Genomic DNA, 25,922 nt, shown 5'->3' with positions numbered 1-25,922 from the left:
ATTCTGTAAAGTGCTGCAGATACAACTCTTAGAGTTAAAAGTCCCAAGATTAAGTCCTGAGCCACAGCTTTGCAGGGGAATATTTTTTATATTGCCTCTGGAAATACCACAATTTAGATAGAGCAGTGATATCAGACAAAGTTGAAAAGCACACTGCTGTTACAGAGCAGTCTGTTTTCCTGATTCTCAGAGCCTTAATATTTTAAGACTGACATTACTCATTATGACTGAGCCATCTGCCCACGACAATCTTCCATGGCTCAGGGACCAGGAGTGACTGGATGTGATGGGAAGCTGGGGTGCAACCAGCCTGCTCAAGCAGATTGAGCCCTGAGGCTCAGCGAGCCAGCAAAGAATTGGACAGACAAGATTATTCCATTACATCCAGTTCTGCTGAGGTCATGGAGTCCTGCCTTGTTTAAATTAGACTTTACGCCATATTTAGTCAACCCTCATAGAGTTAAAAGTTTAGTGTCTCTGTTGTCTTCAGTTGGCTAAGTCTACATCAGGCTGCAAGCCATAACACTCAATTAAACCAAACAGTTCTGGCTGCAGAGCTAGTCAACATGCAGTGTTAGGTGCCTGTAGCCGAGAACCATCCTCCCTGATAATGTGAAAGAAAACGGACCCACAATTCACAGAGCCATCAGGAAAACTGCTGATGCTCTAAGGCTGCAGTGTACAGTATCATCGTTTTTCTCCAGATAAGCTAAGACAAGAGGGACTTTCTCCAGGGAGAGCCTGTCTGACTGCACACAGGCATCTACACCCGCCCCACACCATGTGCCAATCATCTTTACTATAGTCTATTTTTTTCTTCTTCGATATTTAACTTCTATTTTCACGAGGTCCACGTTTCTTTGCTCACTTTGATTAATTTTATCCTCCATCAGTTTAACTTAAACCAGACCAATAATTCTTACGGGAGAAACATTTAAGAGGGGTCACTTTATCGGGCAGATCCAATAGATAAGTAACATGCAAATTACAGAGTAATAAATTAATCCTAACTTATTACCCTGTGAATTAGGATTGAATGTCAAAGTAAGTCTTATTTTTGGCATTCTCCCTTTTCAGTGATCACACACTGCAATCTTCACAATAAATAATTTTGCTTTAGTAAGTGGCTCTGCAGACCCCTGGTTATTAGGGACAGCTCAGGTCACAGTCACCCCCGAAGCCTCCCATCAGTTGCCTCTCAGTATGAGTTTGCATGTAGGAATGGTTACTGCTGCCCAGAAGAAGCCTGTCTGATGTTAATTAACTCATCAGTTCCCCTCTACTCTCCCTGCACTCACCTTGGGGATGCTGAGCTGTTCCTGGGGAGGAAGATGATACCGTGAGAGCCTCTTGCGAGTCTAGAGATGAAGGGCAACGGCTCAGGCGGGTGGGTGAGGCAGGGGCTGCCGGTGAGGTCAGGTCCAAGGAGAGGTCAGCTCTGCCCCGGCTCACACTTCGGCTTCTCAGTTCCTTCTCATGCGCCTCAGCTGCCAACTGCTCCAAGTATTTGTATCTGAAAGTTAAATTCCAAAGGGTTTCCGTAAAAAGAAAGAGGAGCCCGTGGCTGATGCTTGTTTATGGATGAAACACCTGCAGAGTGAGCTGGTTTCCTGATGCACAGAGTACAGCGCAGGGCTGGCTGGAGGGCCCGTCTGCCAAAAACACCCAGCAAAGCCAAGATGCTAATGATTAAAAATCCTGCATCATTCATAACCAAACAAACAGGGGGAAGTGGCAACATCACAGTCTCCAGATACTAGATCCCTGCTGCAGAATCCTATTTTGCTCTTTTAGGAAACATTTGTACCAGCAAGCAAAACAGCATTAATGACCATCAAAAAGCCCCAGCAGTGACAGCTGAAAACCACACTCCCTCAGAGCTCGCAGCTGTGAAATGCGAGGGTGCCTTGGTGCGGCAGAGAGGAACAATGCCCCAAAATACCAAAAGGTTGTTGGACGAAGCCCTCTCTGGATTTCTGAACCTGCTTCAATGCTAACAGCAATGTGGCTGGAATTCACTTTGTTCTCTCGGTGTCGACCATGGAAAGTTTTTTATATTCTAAAATATTTCTGAGTAGGACTCAGACATCCAATAGCTTGGACCTGACGTCACATATAGTTTATTCATCAAAGTCAGTTTAAAAGAACAAAGATACATCTGTTTTGCATTTCAGGCAGGCAGAACCCAGTAACTGTTTATTAAGACCAGCTACCAATCATCTTCCTCATAGTGTGCTTTATAGATCAGACCAAAATAACTTTGAAATATGTGCCTCTTCCAGATGTCTGCTAATTTTACCCACCATTATTTGTTCAGGAATAAATTTATGAACTCAGCTGTAGCAGGTTTCTGACTATCGTACCCTCCATGAAACTTTGAGACAGCTTATTCCAGACCCTCCCTCACATCCATCCAGGTTCACTGCTTCAGTTTCTTCCAATGGGCAGGCCCCCACCCCCAGACACTGCACACCGCACTTTTACTTCAGCCTGATAAGAAAGGCAGAGCGCACAAGTAAAACCTTTCAGAAGGATGCATTTAAAAAGCACGTGTTTCTTCGTCCATCCTTCGGGGGGCGTGGCCCCCCACATCTGTAGTCATCACCCCTTCTCTCTGCCAGTCCCAAGGCAGTCAGTCTGCCCTTCAGGACAGGCTCGCACACGCGTCTCCCTCCGGGAGGCCTGCCTTGACCACCACAGCTGGAAGTGATCCTGGCCTTGCCTCTGAACTCATGTCGGATATGTAGTCCATTCAACTCAGATGGCATTTTACATTTACTGCCCGGCATATGTAGTCGTCTTTTCACGTGTGCAGGTCTGTTTTCAACAAACAGATAATAGGATTTTTGAGACCAGGAAGGTTACCATCCTTTGCCCTTTCCTTCGGCACTGTGCATTCGTTGGCCGACGGGAAGCAGGCGACGTGTGCATTGAGGGACCTGCCAAGCAGTAGCCTACCTGTACGTCTCCCTGCAGCCCAGGGCACCAGGGGGCAGAGCCAGCTGACTGCACTTTCCTGGGGAGTGAGTGTACTTTCATGGTGAATCTCTGATAAAAGACGTGGGACGGATCTGCATTTACAAACGTCTGCGTCACCCTTACCGGGTGAAGCTAGACCCAGAAAGAAAGCTTTAGAAACTCTGGACTTTCCTTGCCAACAATGTCACCTCTCGAACAGCGCGAGAGGGGCCAAAAGGAAGATATTTCTGAACTTGAATCAGACCAGCAAGGAAAAACCACCTGGCTGTGGAAGTGACAGGAAACGTGGAAGAAAGTGTTCTTGAGGGCAAGAGTCAGAGCCCATATTTTAAAAAGTCTGGGGGCAAACGGAAGGCCAGGAATGCTACGAGCCCAGGAGGAGTTCCTGAGCACAGGTGTCCGCACATGGAGTCCAAGCCGTCTGCGACAGGATGGGGGACAGGAAGGAACAAAGTGCAAACCAAGGGGCCTGCACATGTCCAGGAGATCGGGATCCTGGAGGAGGGAAACAGTGCCCTAACAAAATCAGAAGGGTCCAGGGAGAGAGGTAAGAAAGCCTCACACAAAAGACTTCAGGCCAGGAGGACAACCGATCACTAACCTCCATTCAGCTGGCCTGGCCCTGGACCTGGCCTCTCCATTCCCCTCCCTGTGGGCAGCCAAGCTAGCAGGTATGTACTGGCAGCCAAAGGGTTCACCCCATTTTCCGGGGGACCCCAGGGGTGGCTCATCCAGGTTCTGGGTAGACATGACTCGAAGACTACTCCTGTGCACCCCTCGGCTCACAGATGTCATCCCTGAGGATCCTTTAGACAGGGGGAGAGTCAGGGGTTGAAGCTGAATCATTCCGAGGATGTTTACATGGTAAACAAAAATGGCAGGGGAAGGGGCACGGGGCCTTACTAAATGGGTAGAAATTTTCAGTTCTACAGATAAAGAGTTCTGGAGGCTGGTTGCACAAATACGTGAATGTATTTAACACTACTGAATTATACACTTAAAAATGGTTAAAATAACAAATTTTATGTTATGTGTATTTTTCCACAATTAAAAACTTTAAAAAATGGAAGGGGTGGGGAGGCCCAGGTGTCAAGAACCACTAAATCTTTCAGTGTTCCCCCGAGATGGGCCAGAGTGGGGAGGGTAAACGGGCGTGCACGGGGAAAGCCAGGCTACCCGGCATGGAGAGCTATCTCCCACAGAACCTGGGGAGGAAGCTGGACCTATATCCCGACCTTCCCTTAGACAGTGACTCTAAGTGGTACTTGATCTAGGAGCCCGCCAGCCCATCTGATGACTGTCACATCTCTGGCTGCCTAGCAACACCACCCCCAACCCACAGACTCTGATGTAGCCTCCCAGGTACAAAGCACTGGGTTTTCTATCCACAGACCACAGCCCCCCAAAAAAGACTTTTTCACCTTCGCTACCCTTGTTGAAACAGTCTCATTGTCCTGCCTGTCCATGTCTTTGTCTTTTCGTTATTTATTAAATGTTCTGTTGCGTGCCTGTCATGTGCTAAAAACTGCAGTAGGCACTAGAGATTTAATAATACATAAGAAAAACCCCACCTTCTTGGCACTCATAGTTCAGGCGGAGGTACAGAAACAAACTTTGGTATGAGCTCAATACCCAACAGGGTTGCAGGTGGCAGGGCTGGTACTGCCATCAAGGGCACATACGATCATCTCTTTTCGCAGGGTCCAATAGAAACCCTGCTTGACTTTCAACTATACCGACTTACTAATGACTCTTCCTGCCACCCAACTACTCGGAAATTCTACCTTACATTAAATCAAAACCTGGCTCCCTCTAAGTTCTACTGTGTCCACAGACCGTGCTCAGAACCCTCTCTTACTGCTTCATGATCACTTTCAGGCATAATTTCCCAAATCCTTGCCCAGTCCCAACTTCCTCCCTTGCACTCTGTCCTCAGAACCTGTTTCCCATAAGGTACCTCCTCTCCATGTCCCGCTGTCTCCCTCAGACTCCTCTCCACCCTGACCCCCACCCCACTCCAATAGTTCCCAGCCTGCATCTCATTCCTTACCACACCTAAAAAAGGATTATTCATGAATGTCAAGTCAATCAATATCAGAGAGATCCTCTCTTATAATACTTAAAAAAAATTAGAAATAAACCTAACAGAAACTTACTCTGGGTCTGCACCATTATCAATAAAACACTGCCTGAAATTATGGAATGAGATGACATGAATTGAAATTTTAAAATTAAAACATTCATTACCCCTCAAAATAGCAAAATGACATTTATCTTGTTACACTCGATGATATGAACCTCAAAAACCCTCTGCTGTGCCTCTTGCTGTCTTTTTGAGTCTTTGCATTAGGGGAAAGAGTCATGGGACCAAACAAACATGAAGAGTTAGAGTCCTCTTCCATGTCTCTTTCCACCTCTGATCTCCATTAGTTTCCCCATCCATTTCCAAATTCCATTATACTTGGAAATCTTATCTTTTCCTGGCTTAACAGGAATTCCCAACTGCTTTCCAACAAGGGATGAAAGTATATCTCCCTCACTTCCATCTTTACCAGGTAATTCAAGCACCCAACTAACCAGGAAAAGTGGCTGGTCCAAATCAAAGGAAAATGCTTGGCTGCTTCCCCAAACCTCTGGGGAAACAGGGGTGGGCTGTAAGGAAGGAGTCCCCCGTGGAGCCATGGAGAGCCCACTCCTGCACCAGCTAAGAACGCCCAGGCAGATGGGTGGTGTGGGGCTGAGGTCGGAGAGCAGAACAACAAGGGAGAGAAGAGGAGTGGAAAACTCCTCTGCATGAATTTTCCAGGTATAAGTGATGCTCCACTTTGGGGGAAAGAGCAGTAAATAATACTCGGAAAGAGGTAGTAGCCCTAAGGGATCTGGGAAAAATTTGAGGTCAGTCTGAATCAATTCAGACCTTGGCACAGCACCTGGTCATCTCTCCAGGAGCTTTGAGGACTTGCCTGTGCAGACATAACATGACAGTCAAGTTGTCCAAAAGTTCAAAAAAGTGAAGAATCTGGTGGGGAATCTAAAAAATAAAATTCGATTTCTTAAACCTGGGTGTATACGTCATGTCCCCCAATGTCAAAAACAGGTACTAATTAGACACAAAAAAGTCTCTTTGTTTCTTTGCCAGCAACTTTCACTCTAAACTTGCTGGCCACAACTGATTACCAGGATGGCAATAATCTAACAGAATGCCGGAATTAAAGCAATGCCATGGTTTTGTTTATGAGGCTGACGTAAGCATCTAATTTTTAAATTGAACACAGGCAGTATCCACTCTTCCCTGCCTCAGACTGTCCTGATCTATTTAGCTGATGGTGTCTAAAAAAAATTAGCACAATTCCACTTTTTATTGGCATAATTCAGAGACTATTAGGTTCCTGACTGGCTCTGGCATGAACTCAGCCTTTCAGCTCTCCATGCAGTAACCCCATCTGGTGGTGGAGGGAATAACTGCAGGCTGTACAGTGCTGGGGGTAAACTTGCCTTTTGCTGGTCTACTTCCAAAAACAATTTCCTGTGCTTATCTAAGTTTACCAGACACTGAATACATTAACTTGGCATGGTTTAATGGGATTCAAAGTATGTTGCTATTGAAATGAACATTGAAATGGTTTACAGCTTAAATATTTTAAAGCTGTTGGTTCTTTTGCTCATTTATTCGATACATCCTTCTTAACTGTCTGCTATGTGCAAGCCCTGTGGCGGGCACTGGGACACCAAGGAAAATCAGGTATGGTTCCTGCCATCCAGGAACTGAGTGCGGTTCAGTAGGAAGACAGGCAAATGATCAGGCATCTCCATGGAGAGTCTCAGGAGGGTGTGGCACCCCAGCCAGTGCATGGCATAGTGTGTGTGCTCAAATATTTGTTGAAGAAATGCTGAACAAGTGACTTGGAAACACACAGGAGGGACACCTAACCCAGGCTCAGCAGTGGTGGTGCAAAGCATTTAAAATATATACCATATGCCAATATGCCAAACGAATATGCTTATTTGGTGAACAGTTTTGGAGGAACAGACACATATCTTACACCATGAGGGCACTAAATAATAAATCTGCACTTTCTTGGAAAATTGAGATAACCAGGACACTCTATTCTGCAAAATGCCAGGTACCCAAGGTCTTAGGTGTCTTAGGTGAAGCTATTATATTTTAATTAACACAGTCTCCTCTGCATGCCTGGTTGAGTGCAAAGTCACGTGCCATTTGGTTACAAGGGGAAAGAAACGAATACAAATACAAACCTTTCTTCTCTTGCTTGTCTTTGCTCTTCTCTTTTGTCTAAATATTCTCGGCTAATGGAAATATGCAGAAGAAATGAAATGGGAAAGGAAAAGAACAGAATTAGATGCTCATAAAATTGCCAAGAAATCATTAACAGAGTATATAATGAAAGCCCACTATCGTATCAGAAATGGAAAGTGGTTGTCATTGAATTTTTAAAAAATAAATATAAAGGCTATACTTTAAAAGTACTAAATATAATGAGTTTTCTATAAGATCACAGGGATGAAAACATGGGATTACTGGATTCACTCAGAGACTTTGCTAATTACTCTTCAGAAAGAAGACTAAGTATACAAGGGGAGGGGAGATAAAAACATTTTTAAAAGTTAAAACAATTCATAAATAAAATATGGCAATGACAAGCAAGCAATAGCTTTCAGAAGTGATTAACACATAATCAAGCTCTGGTAACTCCCCAACATTCATCTCAAGAATTAAATCTGAGTGGGCCCAAGTGTCTTGGCCATTTTGTGTTGCACTCTACAGTTTGCACGTTCCTTCCAGGGCCCAGGATTCTTTCTCCGCATCCCTCACATTCTCGGTTTCTAAGCAGGGATCACTGGAAGCTCTTGCTTTGTGCATTCTCTCTTGTCTTTATCCACAAGATGTCCAAATTTGTCTAATTTTAATGTTTGTTTTTCTGTTCCTACTGGAGAGGTTCCAACTTGAATCTAAGTTTAAGACTGTGTGGTCAGTCACTTCTCAGTTAACCATTTGTTTTCCTGGAGAATTCTGACATCACAGTTTTCTACCTCACAAGGTAGCTTAAGTACTCCACCCCTCTGTGCACTGATAACTGGATATAAAGGGGCACTAAGTCAGAGCAACTAAAGCAGGTTAGGAGAGGGAGAAAAAGCAACAAAGACACAAATTTGTTATCATTTATAAACATCCATTCTCATCACTTACCACACTAGAAATAATATTTCCCATAACCCAGGAAACTTAAGATCATATTTGACAAAAATAACAACAGATAAGAATGCTTTGCAAAGAAAAAAGCACAAGGATCATGACTAACTTAAATCAATGAAGTGGCTGATAAAGGATCAGCCATTTGGGTAATCCCAGGGACTACTCTATAAAGCTTTTCCTATTTCCTTCTTTGAATTTCTTTTCAGTCACATCCTCAGATTTTCAGAATGGAACTGAAGTCATCATAATAAATAGTTCTCTGCAGTCTTTACTGATGATCAGCATTCCTTTCTGGACAAGGATTATTTTGCCAGGGTCTCTCTATGCTCTTAAATGACGAGTGAGATCCTTTTATGACCAAGAGGAAATAGTGAATAGCTATGAACGTGATCTCTGAAGACAGGTTGCCCGGGTCTAATTCTCACTCTGCCAACATGTGTGCTGAATATATATTACAATGCACTCTTGTCCTATTCTTCTGGGACTTCAAAGATATAAACACTAGATGTATTGTTTCACAGGTCCATGAGCCACTGTTCATTTTTTTCAATATTTTGTTTTGTCTTTCAGATTGGAGAATTTCTGTTGTTTTAACATCAAATTCACTGACTCTTTCTTCTCTCATTTCTATTCTGCTGTTGAAACCATTCAATGAATTTTTTATTTTGGTTATTGTATTTTTCAGTTCTACAAGTATTTCCATTTGGTTCTTCTTTATATCTTCTATTTCTCTGCAGAGACTTTTCATTTGTTTCCAGAGTATTTGTCTTTATATCTTAGAACATGTTTATAATAACTGCTTTAAAGTCTTTGTCTGATAATGACAACATCTATGTCCATTTGTGGTTAGCACATTTTGATTCTCTTTTCCTTTAAGAGTTTTCCTGTTTTTCTATGACAAGTTGTTTTGGATTGCATTCTGTACATTTTAGGTATTTTGTAATGAGACTCTGGACATTATTTAAATTCTATGAAGAATCTTGATTGTTTTCTTTTAGCAGGCAATCAACTAAGTCAAGCTCAGCCGGCAAGTTCTGACTGCCTTCTGATATCGGTTCCAATGTTAGCTCAGTGTTCAAATATTTTTAGTGCTATTCACATCAGGCCCTTATATGCACCACCCAGTGGCCAGTCTGGGACCTGAGTGTGTTCCACTCAGTACTTAGTTCTTAAAGCCTGTGGTATGCTGTTTAGGTCCTGAGCCACATGTGCACAAAACTAGAGAGGATCTCAGGATTGGTCTCTTGATGTCTCTCCTCTTTGTGGCTTTCCCATCATTTTCTGGATTCCCTGGGTCTCCCTTCCTGGTCCTCTAGCCAGAAAGCTTGGGCTTTATTTTCCCTGCTCTGCTGCAGACTTTCAGTAATTCTATCTGCATATAGGGCAATGAAGCAGGATGACACAGAGGGAAAAAAGTGCTCTTGCAGTCATGCTCTTCTGATCACAGGAAGGGTTCCCTCCCTCAGAGTTTTAGGCACCTGCCTGGACACTGCTGCCATCACTGTGCTTCTGTAACAATATAGCTTGGAGGCTGGGGTAGGCTGGGGTAAGAAAAAAATAAGAAAAAACAGGAGACTTCTCAACTCTCTGACCCTCAGGAATTCCTTTTGCAGCTCCCCAGTCCAGAAAAAGAGGGCTTCTTTTACAGCTCTTTCAGTTCACACTTGGTATGTGATTCTGAGTTTTGGAGTGCTGTTGAGTACATGCCGTGTGATATTGGAGGGAAAAAATGGTAAACTCTCACTGGTTTGGTGGAGCTTTGAATGCTAGTCTCCATCCCCAATTCACCTGCTCCCTTTCACAGTTCAGAGTTCTCAGAGCTCCATGCTTTAAATCTGTCCATGATTTATGGTTGCACTGAATGATGTGGTAGAAGAGACAGGAGAGAGTGTGCTGATTCCATCTTTCCCAGAACTGGTACCCTGTTTTAAGAGGTTTTCAATCAAAATCTTTAGATGCGTAAGCTAATCTCTGAATTTTCCATGTGTTTCAGTCAGATTCTCTGCTGCTATTTGGTGGTGAAATATGTGAATCTCTCAGACGGCACTGAATCAGGAAGCATTTAACCTGTTCCAGTGGTTTTACAAATTGGTCTTTCCAAAAGTGACAACTTCCAGAGCTACCTCAGGAGAAATGGTGCATACAGGTCTGGTCTTTCCATATATCATTTGGTAGAAATCTGACAGCTCAAGGTATATACTACACAATTATGGTATGAGAAGGATGTTGGTTTACTTCATGCAGCCCATTAGCCCCATCTTACAAAAGTCAGGATTAGTGTTTCACCCACAGACTTGGGATACTTCTTTTCATATAGTAATGAGTTACGGTCAAGGCAAGTTCACAACTCTGCTCATGTTTTGGTCATTTCTACAATTATACATACTCTTCCTGGCTGCTGGAAAAAAAAAACATTATTGAACTTGTAAATCCTCATTGCCAATGCTTTACATTCTTTGTAGATTTCACTGGGCGTAATCGATCGGAATACTTTTCCCAAAAAAGTGAACTGAGGAAAAAGGAAGTGGAGATGGGAGAGAAATAAAAAAAAGAAAGAGTGTGGAAGCTATGGGAGAGGTGAATGGGAAGATGAAGGAGGGGGAAGGAAGGAGATGGGGAAGGCAAGAGGGAAGTAGGGGAAAGATAAAGGGGACAAAAGAATAGTAGAAGGTATGAAATGTGTAAAGAAGTGTCTGGCGTTTTATAAAGAACTGCCCAGCTTGAACCCAGGCAAAGGGAGTGTTAGGAGGTTGACCGGGAGGATGGGGGCAACGGGGACAGCTGATCTGGCTGAAGGAGAAAAGGAGTGACGCTGGACTCAGCGGGGCACACAGGCCAAGACATGGAAGCTGGAGTGGGCCACACCAAAGAACACATCCTTGGAGCTGGACAGAGACCAAAGCGATCAGGGGGACAATGGGCTGGGAGTAATCAGCACAATGCCTCTTTCTCCCCCATAGAAGGAAAAATTATTGCTTAAAAAATATGAAATATTGCTACAGGGAGTAAGAAACAAACCAGAAAGTGGGAAAAGCATCTTCTTTTAGGCGTCCAATAAAATAAGTATTAACCATATGCAATGGTGAAGGCATGTGATTTAATTTTCAGCTCATTCTTTAAAAAATCTTAAAATCTGTCTTACCTGAATTTGTTTCTTTCCTCCCGTTCTATTCTCTGCAACCTTTCTTCTCTCTCCTGTCGCCGCCTCTCTCTCTCTGCCGCCAAGGACTCTTGGTGCTGCCTAAAGGATGACGTGAGAAGACCACTCAGTGATGACCTAAAGATACAATGGGTTAATGTTTGATTGGCTTGTCCAGTGATTAAAAGTACTAATGCAGGAATCAGTAAGTCCTTGGTTAGAACTGAGGGTCTGCTAGTACCTAGGTAATACATGGGGAAAATTACTGAGTGTCTCAGGTAAATAACCTGCTTCATGTGCTCAGAGGACAGAAAAGTGATAATGCATATAAAATACTAAGCAACATGCTTGGCATACAAGCAGTCATCAATAATCAGTGCTATTATTATCAATAAGTATTCTAGGAATATACTTAAAATATATACACATTATTCTCTACACACACACACACACATTTTAAAACTGGTCTATGATAAGACTTTGATGAGCTGGAATCAACATTCAATCTAAAACTTTTCTATTTTACATGTACTAAAAATATTTTGCTATACACCAGTTTCTCAATATACCTCCAAAAATAGTTATGTCATCTTAAAACAAGATGTTGGGATGACGGATAAGGAGAAAAAGACAGCAATGGTCTGAAATCTGAATGCAATTAAGGAAGTTTCATTCCATGTCAAAAGCATCCATGAACATGCAGCTTATTCAGAGGACGGCACTTGACTCTGGTAATACCACACAAACAATCTGGACTGTTCACTGAAGATGCTGTGTCGGGGAAGGTCAGCTGTGTGACGGCCTCAGTGAAGAATCACAGGAAATGTTAAGTCAGGAGAATGGGTAGGAGAAGGCAAAATTAGATAACTACATGGAAAATAAAGAAGAGGGTTAGCTGGTAAGAAGAGTCTGTTGGACCCCTGGGGAATAATAAACATAATCTGTTACAGACAATTGGCCCTTCATTTATTGAGGGGGAAAAAAAAACTTCTAAACTAAGACACAAATATTTCTAATATATAGCTTGGGTAATAGCCTACTTGAATTCGATGAAAATATACCTGTCTGGTGGGGAACACAAGGTCCTCCCAGGAGAAAGATGTGACTCTTCCATCACATACATTCTGCCGTAAGTCACACAGCTGCTCTCCCTAGAAAAGGTGAGTCACCTCTGGATATCAATCAGAGGTGGGAGGAGAAGTAGAGGGAAGAAACCACTATCCCCAGTAGCTACAGGGAGGGAGTAACCAAATCCTATGTAAGCAGCTTTTGGCAGGAAAGAGCTCTCTGCAGGAGAGAGCTCCTTTTGTCTTGTCACTTTAGCAAAGCTATATTGTAACTAACCTTAAACCAGGAGCCCCCATGCCCTACTCATCTCCGGCCCAAGCATACGTTTTAAACCTTTTGATCACACAATACCTTGCTTAACCTGTTGGTTCTTTCCTTAGATCAAAGAAGTAAAAATGAAGAATAAGTAATTAACAGATGACTAAATCTTTTCCCCAGCTTCCCTGTCAGTAATCCTATGAACAAACTGTTAAAACAAGATAGCATCTAAAGAAAGATTACAAGGAGTTGACAAGACTGCATGCAATGGGAGATGGCAATGAAGTTGACCCCCTATCTCAATGATTGAGATTACTCCCCCTTTTTCCCTTTAAAAATGTTCATGGCTGAGCAAAATCTTCAGAGTTGGTTTTGAGACATGAGTCCACCTTCTCCCCAGGATGCCGGTTTTCTGATTAAAGCAACCTTTCTGTTTCTACCAGCACTTGAATCTTTTTTTTTTAATTTTAATTTAATTTTACTTTTTAAAATTAAGTTTTATTGGAGTATAGCTGCTTTACAATGCTGTGTTAGTTTCACTGTACAGCAAAGTGAATCAGCTATACGTATACATATATCTCCTCTTTTTTGGATTTCCTTCTCAGTTAGGTCACCACAGAGCAATGAGTAGAGTTCCCTGTGCTACACAGCAGGTTCTCATTAATTATCTATTTTATACATAGTAATGTACATATATCAATCCCAATCTCCCAATTCATCCCACTTCCCCCTTCCCCCTCCCCCCACCCAGTGGGGACATCTGTTCTCTACATTTGTGTCTCTGTTTCTGCTTTGCAAGTAAGTTCATCTGTATCATTTTTCTAGATTCTACATATAAGCGGTATTGTACGATATTTATTTTTCTCTTTCTGACTTACTTCACTCTATATGTCAGGCTCTAGGTCCATCCACATTTCTGCAAATTGCACAATTTTGATCCTTTTTATGGCTGAGTACTATTGCATTGTATATATGTACCACATCTTCTTTAACCACTCTTCTATTGATGGACATTTAGGTTGTTTCCATGTCCTGGCTATTGTAAATAGTGCTGCAATGAACATTGGGGTACATGTATCTTTTTGACTTATGGTTTTCTCCAGGTATATGCCCAGGAGTGGGATTGTTGGGTCACATGATAGTTATATTTTTAGGTTTTTAAGGAACCTCCATACTGTTCTCCATAGTGGCTGTATCAATTTACATTCCCACCAACAGTGGAAGAGGGTTCCCTTTTCTCCACACCCTCTCTAGCATTTATTGTTTCTAGATTTTTTGATGATGGCCATTCTGACTGGTGTGAGGTGATACCTCATTGTAGTTGTGATCTGCATTTCTCTAATGATTAGTGATGTTGAGCATCTTTTCATGTGTTTGTTGGCCATCTGTATCTCTTCTTTGGAGAAATGTCTATTTAGGTCTTCCACCCATTTTTTTGATTGGGTTGTTTGTTTTTTGATATTGAGCTGCATGAGCTGTTTGTATATTTTGGAAATTAATCCCTTGTCAGTTGCTTCATTTGCAAATATTTTCTCCCATTCTGAGGGTTGTCTTTTCATCTTTTTTATGGTTTCCTTTGCTAAATCACTTGAATCTTGAGTATTGACTTTTGAGCAGAGAGCAGCCAGACCTAAGTTTAGTAACACCTATATTCTGGGCTCACTAGGCAACTACTATAGCACCTTGGACCTGTAGGCATAGATAGAATTTTATTTATCTTTCATATAAACAAAGTCCAGACTAGCTTGTGTAACTTCTATCTTATTTAAGGTACTGTTACCTATTTATTTTTCTGTTATATACAGCCAAATCTAATCCACGATCAGAGTGGAGGGGTTTCCTATGCCACTCACACAGTGATTGAGAGAAATTGTTATGAATGTAACAGACTTGTTTAACTTGATTAATAGGTTTAACCTAGCAGATGACCATATATAACCTGGTGCCCCAAATTAAAGAAAATGCAATCTTCTCAAATACACAGGAACTATTCAAAAACTGATGGTCAATCCTGTGACAAAGTTCAAGCTCGTGAACGAATACCAAGAATTGGTTTTCATGTGGGCTACCTTCCTAACCAAAATGCCGTTGAGTTAAAAATAAATAACAAGAAGATACATCTGAAAAATCCATATAATTGGAAAAATTTAAAACCTTTCTAATTAACTCAGGTCAAAGAAGAAAATTAGAAAACATTCAAAGAGTATCATAATGAAAAGACTATATATCAAAACTTTTAGGATGCTTCTAAAGCGTAATGAGTGAGCAACTCAACAATTTGAAAAGCAAGAATGTAATAAATTCATTATTCTTAGGAATAGAAGAGAGCTTTCTAAACCTGACAATGGGTATTCAGTAAAAAAAAAAAATTTTTAACTATGGTAAGTGTCATTCTTAATGCTGAAACATTAAGAGCAGTTTAACATTAGAAGTGATACAAGGATACCCCCAGAATTGCCTGTATTTGAAGTTATTCTTAGCCAGTACACGAAGTAAAACAAATAAAAGCATAAGGAAGGGAAAGAAATATGTCATTATTTGCAGATAATATCAGCTTTTTAGAGAATCAAAAAAAACCCTACAAGTTATTAGAATTAATAAGAGTCTAGCAAGGTTCTCAATATAAAACGTACAAATAGCAATTGTATTTTCATATATCAGCAACAATTTACCAAGTTAACCACAAGGTAACTATGAATTACTTAATTATATGAAAGACATTTATAAAACTTTATTAAAAGACCCAAATGAATGATAATTATATCACATTCACATATAGAAAGATTCAATACAGTCGAGATGCCAATGCCAATTCTTTTTCAACTTATACAATTCTAATACAATTCCAAATCAATTTTATTCAACATTCCAAAAGGATTTTCCATGGAACGTTACAAGGTGGCTCCAAAATTTTTATGGAGGAACTGAGATCCAGGAATAACCAAGACAATTTTGAATAAGAACAAAGTGGATCACTGGCCCCACTGTATATCAAGCCCATTCTAAAACCACAGTGATTAAATGTGAATGTGGTCTTGGTGCAAGAACAGAAACATGGAATGACACAGGCTCATACACATACGGAATCTTGATTCATGATAGATGTGTCATTACTTATCAGCAGGAAGGAAATGAACTATTTAACAAACGGTGCTGAGACAACTATTAGCTACATAAGACAAAATACAGTTAGCCCTTCCTCATACCAGACACAAAAATAAATTCTAGGAAGTTTAAGTGAAAACGTAATAAGCAAAACTTTACAACTTCTAGATATTAGGATAAGAATTTTTTTAGACAAGAAACCCAAAAGGGAAATCAAAAAGGGAAAATTTAATACATATGCATATGTTAAAATTTAAAATTTGTATACATTGAAAGACTAAGGATAAAGAAAAGCCACAGCCTGGGAGAAGCTAACTATAACACATACAAACCACAAAGTATTAGTAAACTCAATACAAAGAGAACCCCTCTAAATCAGTATGAAAAAGACAAACTACCCAGGGGAAAAATGGGCAATGGAAAAATGAGCAAAAGATAATGGGCACTTCACTGAAGAAGAAAATTAAATCGCCAATAAATATATGAACGCTACTCATCTTCACCAGAAATCAGGGAAAGGAAATGTAAGCTAAACCCATAGTGAGATATTGTTTCACACCTCTCAGGTTGAAGATCGACAAAAATTAGTGCCTGATGACACTAAGCACAGAACGAGACAATAAGAACTCCTATATATTGCTTCTGGGAGTCTAAGTTGATAAAATCATTTTGGAGAAACTTAATACATTTGAAGATGTGCATATCCTGCAACCCAGCAATTCCACTTCCAGGTTTATACTAGAGTAACCTTTGCATGTATAAGGATGACAGACATGTACAAGAATACAAAATATTACACCGTTTTGTACTGTTAATAGCTAATAATTAGAAACAGCATAAATATCTACAAATGGAATACTCTATACTTGAGCAAATGAATGAAATACAGTGATACGGACTAACTTGGATGATTCTCAAAAGCACAATATATTGATAGTGACAAGTAGTTTGAAGAACATGAACAGCATGCTATCATTTTTATGAAGTTTAAATACATGCAGAGCAAAACCACACACTATTTAGGGATACATGATATTTAGAAAAATATAAAAACATATATGGAAATGGTAAACACCAAATTCAGGGTAGTGGTCATCTCCAGAGAAGAAGAAGAGATGAAGTCTTCAATTTTATATATAATGTTCTTTATTGCTCTATAATTTCTGTAATTATCTACAATTTTCTGTAAGCCTGGAATACATTTTAAAAATTCATTCCACTTCTCTTTAATAATCAAAAGTCCTTGGGTAGACAAATAGCTCACAGTTAATATAAAGTATCTTTGAAGCCCCAACCTAGCTGAACATTAAAAGTTATGTCCAATTACAAAATTTAAAAACAAAACAAAAAATAAGGTACCCTACATAGGACAATTATTTTAGGCGAATCTGATTCTAGCTCGGCTCCCAGCCTGCCCTGTGTGGTGGTCTTCGTAAGGATCAGCAGCTTCATCTCTTGAGTTCTCTTTTCAGAGTGAGGAGAGAGAAGCTCTTGGGTGAGGAGCCAAATAAGGACCTTGCCATTTCCCCTTATGCTTCTGACTTTAAATTTGTTCTTCTAACTATATCAGCTTGTTTCAAGAAAACTTCATGCATGGTAACTTAATAATGGGTCATTAGTGGCTATGCTAATGAGGTCACAGTGAAGCTTCTCTATATCATTCATTAACATCATTTCCTTGTTTCAAATGAGAATATTGCAGCTTGTTTAAAATCAGAATAGTATTAGAACTTGAGAAGGTAAAAAGTGTTCAATCTTATCTAGTGGATGCTGTCATTCCTTCCTGGGTGCCTCTAAGGAAAGGGAATGCAGATGATCCCCTGTCCACTGAGACGCTGCAAAGGCAGACCTCGTGTTGGCTCTGAGGCCAGTGTATACCAGTGAACACACAGGCAGGCAGTGTTGACAACACGTGGAGGCTCTTTCCTTTCAGAACTGAGATGTGAGCTGCTAATGCAAAGCAATGAAGACTGGTTCCTCTTTTCCTAAAATGCAGCAAATGCCTTCTACAATTCAAGATCCATTCTTTTGGGTGCCCTAACACAGATTCCTATAGCAGGAAAGGGCAATTAAAGGGCCTCACGAACATATAATCTACTTTGGTCATACTGGGAACAAAGAGTTATACATATAATATTAATAACTTAAATTCCCCTCGATCTCCCTCTACCTAGATAAGCCAAACATGTAAGAGTATAAACCCTGGCCTTATAAATCCTATTTCTGGAAATAAGCTTACCTATAATACCAATGCTGGAATGCATTCAAACCATACAAAGGGAATATCCCAAATCATTGCTAGAAAAAATTAAAAGAAAATACCCAAACACCAAAATTCAAGGTAGTATGGTGAATTTTTCTCTTTATAAAGGCATCTTTAGCAGATTTTTATCTTTCATATTCAATCTTTCAGGAAAATGCCTGTAGTGATTGGAAGTTGCTGCATTGTTTAATCTTGGCCAGGCTGGGGACAAGCTAGGATATAAAGGAATAAGCACAAGGCTTTGGATTGAGAAAACCTGAGTATGGCCAGTCATTTTTACCTCTCTGAGCCTCACTTTACCTGCTTGTAAAATGGCGATAACAATACTCCCAACTCATGAAGTACTACTGGTTTACATGAGAGTGTGCCCATGAGTTTGCTTAGGACAGCATCTGGGCCACAGTAGACACTGAACACACATCACTTTATGTTGGGAGTCTAAACTCTACAGATGCAGGGGAGTTCCAGCCTGAGGTTCCCAGCCTCAGGGGCCACAGTGGGATGTGGGTTTGATCTGAACCTTCCCATCATGGCTACAAGCTGGGTCCATCATCAGGACTGCGTGCCACCCGGAATGCACCTGGAAAGTTGAAGTCATCTAAGTTACACCCAAGGCAGCTGCAACCAAATGAAGCCACATAAGAATGCGGGTGGCCAGAGGCCAGAGAGATTTTGCAAGGGAGTGGATGATATACTCTGAGTGAGAGGAACTGCAGTATTTAATCTTGGCCGTAAAAGTCTCCAGGAACTGCCCCAGAAATCCCATCTGGTTCAAGCCTCCCTTGCTGGGACGTCTGGAACAGGAACTCGATTGCACTGAAATATGGTTGATAATAATAGTTAACATTTATGGAGACAATACACTGTGCCAATTATTTTACACAAAATGGCTCTTTTAATCCCTACCACTTCTTGTACTAAGTTCTATTATTATCTCCTTTATAGATGAGGAAATTGAGGCACAGCAAAGTTAAATTTAGGATGTAGCAGAGCTGAGCTTTTAAACAGGCCTATCAGGCCAGAGCCCCCATATTGACCTATATTCCTTCTGTCCCCACACCACGGGTACTTAGTAAAGTACCATCCCTGTAGTACTTGCCACAGTACATGTCTCAGCTTAAATATTTACTTTTTTTCATTTCTTTCCTAAAAATGACCACTACCCTAAATTTGGCCTTCATCGTTTCCATATATGTTATTATATTTCCTCTTGCAGTCTAAGTTTCTGGGTCAGATCCTATTTTCTCATTCATCTCTGCATCCTGGCACTTAGAAGAGCTGCATGACTAGTCACCCAATGAATCAATTAGATACTGAATAATGAGGATGTATTAAGTCAGAGTAATCTGTATATGTTAGTCTGCATGTGTCTACATCCCCAGCCCATTCTCTAAGGGAAGATACATGATGAAGACCTGCTGAGATAATGATTTTTGCATAGGACCCTGTGCCCCTGGCAACAGCTAAGTGAATACAGAGTGGGTTCCTGCCCCAAAGGTAGCTCATCCAGAGGCAAGCTGTCTAGCGGTGTGTGAGGCTTCTGGTGTAGAAGGACGAGCTAATCATAGTCATGCATCCAGGACTTTAAACTGGAAAGCGGGGAGAGATTATGTAGCTGGGAGAAGCAGAAGCCAAAGGGTCAGGGGGCATCAGTTAAACTTGTAAGAAGTAAACTATTGGACTTTATAAACATAGCTCTGGTCCTGCCTAAAGCTAAAAACATGAGGCCTGCAAGGATCAAACTTTTATTTTATTTTATTTTATTTTGGCCACATTGTATGGCATGTGGGATCCTAGTTCCCCAACCAGGGATCGAACCCTCACCCCCTGCATTGGAAGCATGGATTCTTAACCACTGGACCACCAGGGAAGTCCAAGGATCAAACTTTCTGAATGAATCACATCGTAGAACAAAGCTCAAGAATATTTATAGGAATCCAAAAAAAAAGATAATTTACAAGGTGTGGCATCCATTAAGAAATGACCAGGCAGGCAAACAAGGAAGAAAATACAACCCATAAAGAAGAAATAAAATCTATCAATTGAAAACAATCCAGAAACGACATAGATGATAGAACTAGGTGACCAGAACATTAAAAGTTATTATGACTATAGTCCATAGATTCAAGAAGTTAAAGAAACTATGAACATGTTAAGACATGAAAGGTATAAAAAAGAGTCCAGTTCAGATGATCTGAATAGACATTTTTCCAAAGAAGGCATAAAGATGGCCAAGAGGCACATGAAAAGATGTTCAATGTCACTAATTATCAGTGGGATATCAGCTCACACCTGTCAGAATGGCTATTATCAAAAGGACAAGAAATAACAAGTGTTGGCAAGGATGTGGAGAAAAGGGAACCCTTGTTCACTGTTGGTAGGAATATAAATTGGTGCAGCCATTATGGAAAACAGTATGGAGGTTCCTCAAAAAATTAAAAACAGAACTACCATATGACCCAAAAATTCCACTGCTGGGTATGTGTCCAAAGGAAACAAAAACACTAATTTGAAAAGATATATGAATCCCTATATTCATTGCATCATTATTTACAATAGTCAAGATGTGGAAACCTAAATGTCCACTGGTGGATGAATGGATAAAGAAGATGTGGGAAAAAAAAAAAAAAAAGAAGATGTGGTATATATACACAATGGAATATTATTCAGGCATAAAAAAGAATAAAATCTTGACATTGGTGATAACACAGAAGGACCTTGTGAAATAAGTCAGACAGAGGAAGACAAATATCACATAATTTCATTCATATGTGGAATCTTAAAAAGCATTTTGAACTAAGTGAAAATAAGAACACAACATGTTAAAAATATGTGGGATGCAGCTAAAGCAATACATAGAGGAAAATTTACAACACTAAATGCCTATATTAGAAAAGGCAATAAGTCTCAAATCAATGGCATCATCTTCCAACTTAGAAAAATAAGAGCAAATTTAACCCAAAGTAAGTAGAAAAAAAGGATATATAGAGAGTAGAAATCAATGAAACATAAAACAAAAATATTAGACAATTAAGTGAAACCAAAAACTGATTCTTTAAAATCAATAAAATTGATAAACCTCTAGCCAGACTGATCAGGAAAATAGAGAGAAGACAAAAATTGTGAACTTTAGGATTGAAAGAGATATTAAAAGAATAATAAGGGAATATTTTGAACAATTTTATGCCAATAAATTTGACAACTTAGATGAAATGGAAAAATTCCTTGAAAGACAAAAACTCCTAACAGTCACTCAAGAAGAAATACATGACCTGATGTGGATTGATATCAGATAAACATCTATTAAAGATATTGAATTTGTAGTTTAAAACTTTCCTATGAAGAAAACTCTACTCCCAGAGAGCTTCCCTGGTGAATTCTAAGAAATATTTAAGGAATAAATAACACTAATGCTATGCAAACTCTTCTAGAAAGTTGAAGAGGAAGGAAAGATATTTCATCTCATTTTATGAGGCCTACATTATTCTGGTATGCAACCATTTTGGAAGGTAGCTTAACAATTACTTACAAAGCTAAACATGCACCTACCATATGACTGAGCCATTTCATTTCTAGGTAGTTATCCAAAAGAAATGAAATCAAATTTCCATACAAAGACTTGTACACAACTATTTATAGCCAGAACTGGAAGCAACCCAAATGTCCATCAACAGGTAAACAGATAAATTGTAGTATATTCATACAACTGAGTACTACTCAGTAATAGAAAGGCATTTACTATTGAAACATGCAACAAAATAGAGGAGTCGCAAAACAATTACACTAATTGAAAGAAGTCAACCCCTCTCTAAGAGTACTTACTGCACGATTACATTTACATGAAATTCTTTTTTTTTTTTTTTTTTTGCGGTACGCGGGCCTCTCACTGCTGTGGCCTCTCCCGCTGCGGAGCACAGGCTCCGGACGCGCAGGCTCAGCGGCCATGGCTCACGGGCCCAGCCGCTCCGTGGCATGTGGGATCTTCCCGGACCGGGGCACGAACCCGCGTCCCCCGCATCGGCAGGCGGACTCCCAACCACTGCGCCACCAGAGAAGCCCACATGAAATTCTTATAAATGCAAACCAATCGATAATGACAGAAGGCAGACCCATGGTTGCTTGGGGATAGGGAGGGGCAGCCATAATCACAAAAGGGCATGAAAAAAATGCTTAAGAGTAATGAACTTGTGCATTATCTCAATTGTGGTAATAGTTTCACTGGCAAAACATATGTCAAAACTTATGTGCAGGGCTTCCCTGGTGGTGCAGTGGTTGAGAGTCCGCCTGCCAATGCAGGGGACGCGGGTTCGTGCCCCGGTCCGGGAAGATCCCACATGCCACGGAGCGGCTGGGCCCGTGAGCCATGGCCGCTGAGCCTGCGCGTCCGGAGCCTGTGCTCCGCAACGGGAGAGGCCACAGCTGTGAGAGGCCCGCGTACCGCAAAACAAACAAACAAACAAACAAACAAAAAAACTTACGTGCAGTTTTTTGTATGTCAAGTATACTGCAAAAGCTGTTTAAAAATAAATGCTCTTTTGGTAAGTTTGAGTTAAGTAAAATCTTATTTGTGAAAGAAGCAAATCTTCAACATTCCTTATTTAAAAAAATTATAATCTCTGGTTAAATATTAACAAAACCCAAACTAAGTTCACAAATTGATATTTGAAAGTATCACTTAATTCACAAGTAGGTAATTTAATATGAAGACTCAGAGGTCAATAATAATAATAAAATGGTAATTCAATGATGCAGAATGGCTGTCTTTACAACCTGGCTATGAAACTGGGGTGACCCAATCTAATGATCACAGGACAAGAGGTAACTCTGGGTTGTGCCCGGTTATAAAAGGCACTTTGCTTGCCTTGAAACAAGAAAATGGCAGAACCTTTTTCACACCTTCAGGGTCACATCCCAGCTTTCAGGATGAAATGAGCAAGCCCCAGAGGCAGCCTCAAGAAACAGGCAACTTTCCTTCATCGTCACGGCTACAATCCTGGAGACAGCTGTCATCAAAGATGGGGATGTGGATTTAAAGCTTCCTTCTGCTCTCCTTCTCCAGCTTGTCACACACCATTTTGGTGCAGGTCTGAGCTTCCCGGCCACAGGAGGAAACAGCAGGGCTCCCAGAGCTGCAGTAGAGACTGGTCCCACGGGCTGTCTCATGGACTGTGCTGGCTCATGCATAAAGCATGAAGCCGTCCTCCATGCCTGGCTGGCATCATGCTTCAGCCTGTCCACCTGCCCCTTCTGCAGGCCCTGAGCCCAAGCATACAGCAGTTCTTGCCAGTTCCCTCTTACTTCCCACCCTACTGTCCAAGACCAAGTGAGTCCTCCAGCCAGAAGGAGGTCAGGCCTCTCCTGTCACAGGTCCACCTCGATTAGGCTTTATAATTAACCCATTCTCCTGACAGCTTCCAAAAGCACTGATTGCCACCAGCCCCTATGTCCTGCAGTTTCTGGGCCTTGCTGGCTTGAACTGAAGCCCATCTTTCCAGTCGTCCCCCTTCCTCTCCACTCCAGGCCAACTTACCCCTCCCCTGCATGCCCGCCTCTCCTCTGAACACCAAATGTCTTCCAAACACAATCTCCCAACTCTTCCAGATCTTCAGGATCATGTCTTGAAGAAAGATGTGGAATCACTCTATTATCTCCCTCTTTACCTCCCTTCCCCACCCTCGCCCTCCCACCAGGCAAACCTAGGGACAAAGTGCAATTTGCCTTATATTGGTGACTCAGTTTCCCAGACCTCTTACTGGAGGTGTCAATCATGAGGATGGAGGACCGGTGCTAGGCTCCCCACACTGACGGCCTCTCTTTCTCCAGTTCTTCTATGACGGTTCATTTTCTTCACAATACTGTTTGCTGATGCTTTGCTTACCTTCTGTTTCTGCCACTAGAGTGTAAGCTCGATGAAGTCAGGGACAGGGTCTGATTCAAGCAATGTTGGATTCCCAGGCCAGCACTCATGGCACACTGTGAGCACCTGATAAACACTCACTGAATGAAATGGATGAGTATGTAATGTGTGCGTGCGTGTGTGCATGTGCACACGCACGTTCACAGCACCTAACAGTCAGGTTTCCAGTTGTCACTGGCTACCATGGTTTTGCACTAGCATTGTACAAAGACTAGAGAGTGAAAAAGGGTAGGAAGGGGTGTGTGTTTCTATATCTATCTAGATATCTATCTATATTTCTAACTATATATGTGTGTTTACACACACACTTTCCAAAATCAACCCAGAAACCCAGTCTCTTCCACTATAATAGTAAAGCTTACTCACTCATGGGTGGCCTGGCTTTGTGGGAAGGAGCAAGGAAATGGGACCAGGGACCCAGAAACATTTTCTGAAGGAGAAATCTTCCCCATCCTTCCTACCCATTTTCTCTCTGTGATCTTACAATGCCAGTGCAAAACCACTGTAGCCAACGACAACTGGAAACCTGGCCGTCGGGGGCTGTCCCACTGGGAGAGGTGCCCAAGCAGGGATGATGGCGCAGGGCTAGGGCTCAGTTTATAGCGCAGAACAACTGTAAGTGTCTCCAGGTCTGTCGTGTAGCTGTTCTATCTGCACTATTTTGATGAATGATATTTGCACTTCCTTGTTACAGAGCTCACCTACCTCTCTTACACACACACAATGTTTTCACTTCCAAACAAAATTACAGTATATATCTCTTAAGGTTGCTATAGATACCCTTTAAGTAAACAAGGGTGAGAGAATTGTCTAATTTAAAAAAAATCTATTCCTGGGAATTTCCTGGCAGTCCAGTGGTTAGGGCCTGGAGCTTTCACTGCCAAGGGCCCAGGTTTGATCCCTGATCGGGAAACTAAGATCTTGCAAGCTGCACAGTGCGGCCAAAAAAATAAAATAAAAATTAAAAAATCTATTCTAACCCCACTTTCCAAAGGAAGGAAACAGGATTAGAAGAGATTAAAACTGCTTATACATTTGTTCGCCTGGTTATTTGACAAAGAGGTAGGGGGCAGGGCAGTGAGGAATAGGGAATCTCATGCTGGAGAGATGTAGAGAGGAGACGCCCAATAGCGAAGCAGCCAAAAGGCTGACAAAAAGGAACATAGGACGAGCAGAAAGTGCTTCCCTGCAAAAGCAAACACTTTTATCTTTACAATTCACATGTATGTGGATTCTCCAGTCCTGCTTGTCTTAAGGATTCCTGAATCTTTAAAAAAAAATGGCCAGTCCAGAAATGTGAACCATCATTATCCCATGGCTTTGTGGAACCCAGGTTCACTACCCTCAGACCACTGTACGTTTGTGACCCTTATTTTAGAAACAGAAGGATAAACACATAATGATTCAAAGGGCTGAGAGCTTAAATTGAGGTATATGAGCCCATAAGAATGTCACAATTCATTCTGCCTGAGGAAGTCAGAGGAGTTTTACAGACAGATGTCACCTACTTGGATCCTGGAGGATGAGAAGGAATTGACTGAATGAAGAGAGGAGGAGGCTGGTCAGAGGACAGAGCAAATATGAAGGAAGGGGCCTCAGGAGAGCCTGGTAGCACTTGTGTGCGGTTGCAGTACAGTGAGGATGGGGACGCTGATGGCTGATGAAGCTGCAAGGTGCCTGCAGGACCCAAACGCGAGAGATCCTAGCGATGAGGTTAATCAGGTTAGGTTCACAGATAGGCAGTGGGAGGCAAGGTTTCTAAGCAGGAAATGTCAGATCCATATTTCAGAAAGGATGGGAGACATACATCACTGTGTGGGACTCGAGGGACATTGTTCCAGCTAATGATTAAGAACTCTCCAGACAGTAGGGGCTTCTTAGACAATGGGTAAATTTCCAGGATGTCCGGCCCCCTTCCGAGAAGGAGGGAGATAACAAAATGTAAAAAAGGTGTCTGTCAAAGACCAATCAGGCAGCT

At 41.3% G+C, this 25,922-nt stretch overlaps 1 protein-coding gene across 4 annotated transcripts in view; it reads right to left on the bottom strand.

Annotated features, from left to right (window-relative positions):
• FHOD3 (formin homology 2 domain containing 3) overlaps positions 1–25,922 on the bottom strand; it is a 494,073-nt gene that overhangs the window by 107,136 nt on the left and 361,015 nt on the right. For 3 of the 4 annotated variants that reach the window (XM_027127768.1, XM_027127771.1, XM_027127770.1), the window contains 3 exons: positions 11,337–11,471; positions 7,237–7,287; positions 1,299–1,513 (listed from right to left, as the gene is read on the bottom strand). In XM_027127768.1, the coding sequence (XP_026983569.1) occupies positions 1,299–1,513; positions 7,237–7,287; positions 11,337–11,471 (401 nt within the window). The remainder of the gene's footprint in view (positions 1–1,298; positions 1,514–7,236; positions 7,288–11,336; positions 11,472–25,922) is intronic. The other variant, XM_027127769.1, reaches the window with a different exon arrangement.

The sequence above is a fragment of the Aethalodelphis obliquidens genome, unplaced genomic scaffold (genome assembly GCF_003676395.1).
Source record: "Aethalodelphis obliquidens isolate GAN/ISIS:26980383/991018 unplaced genomic scaffold, ASM367639v1 scaffold32, whole genome shotgun sequence".
NCBI classification, from domain to species: Eukaryota; Metazoa; Chordata; class Mammalia; order Artiodactyla; family Delphinidae; genus Aethalodelphis; species Aethalodelphis obliquidens.
Note: the sequence above shows the minus strand (reverse complement) of the source record. Positions and strands in the feature narration are given on the sequence as shown.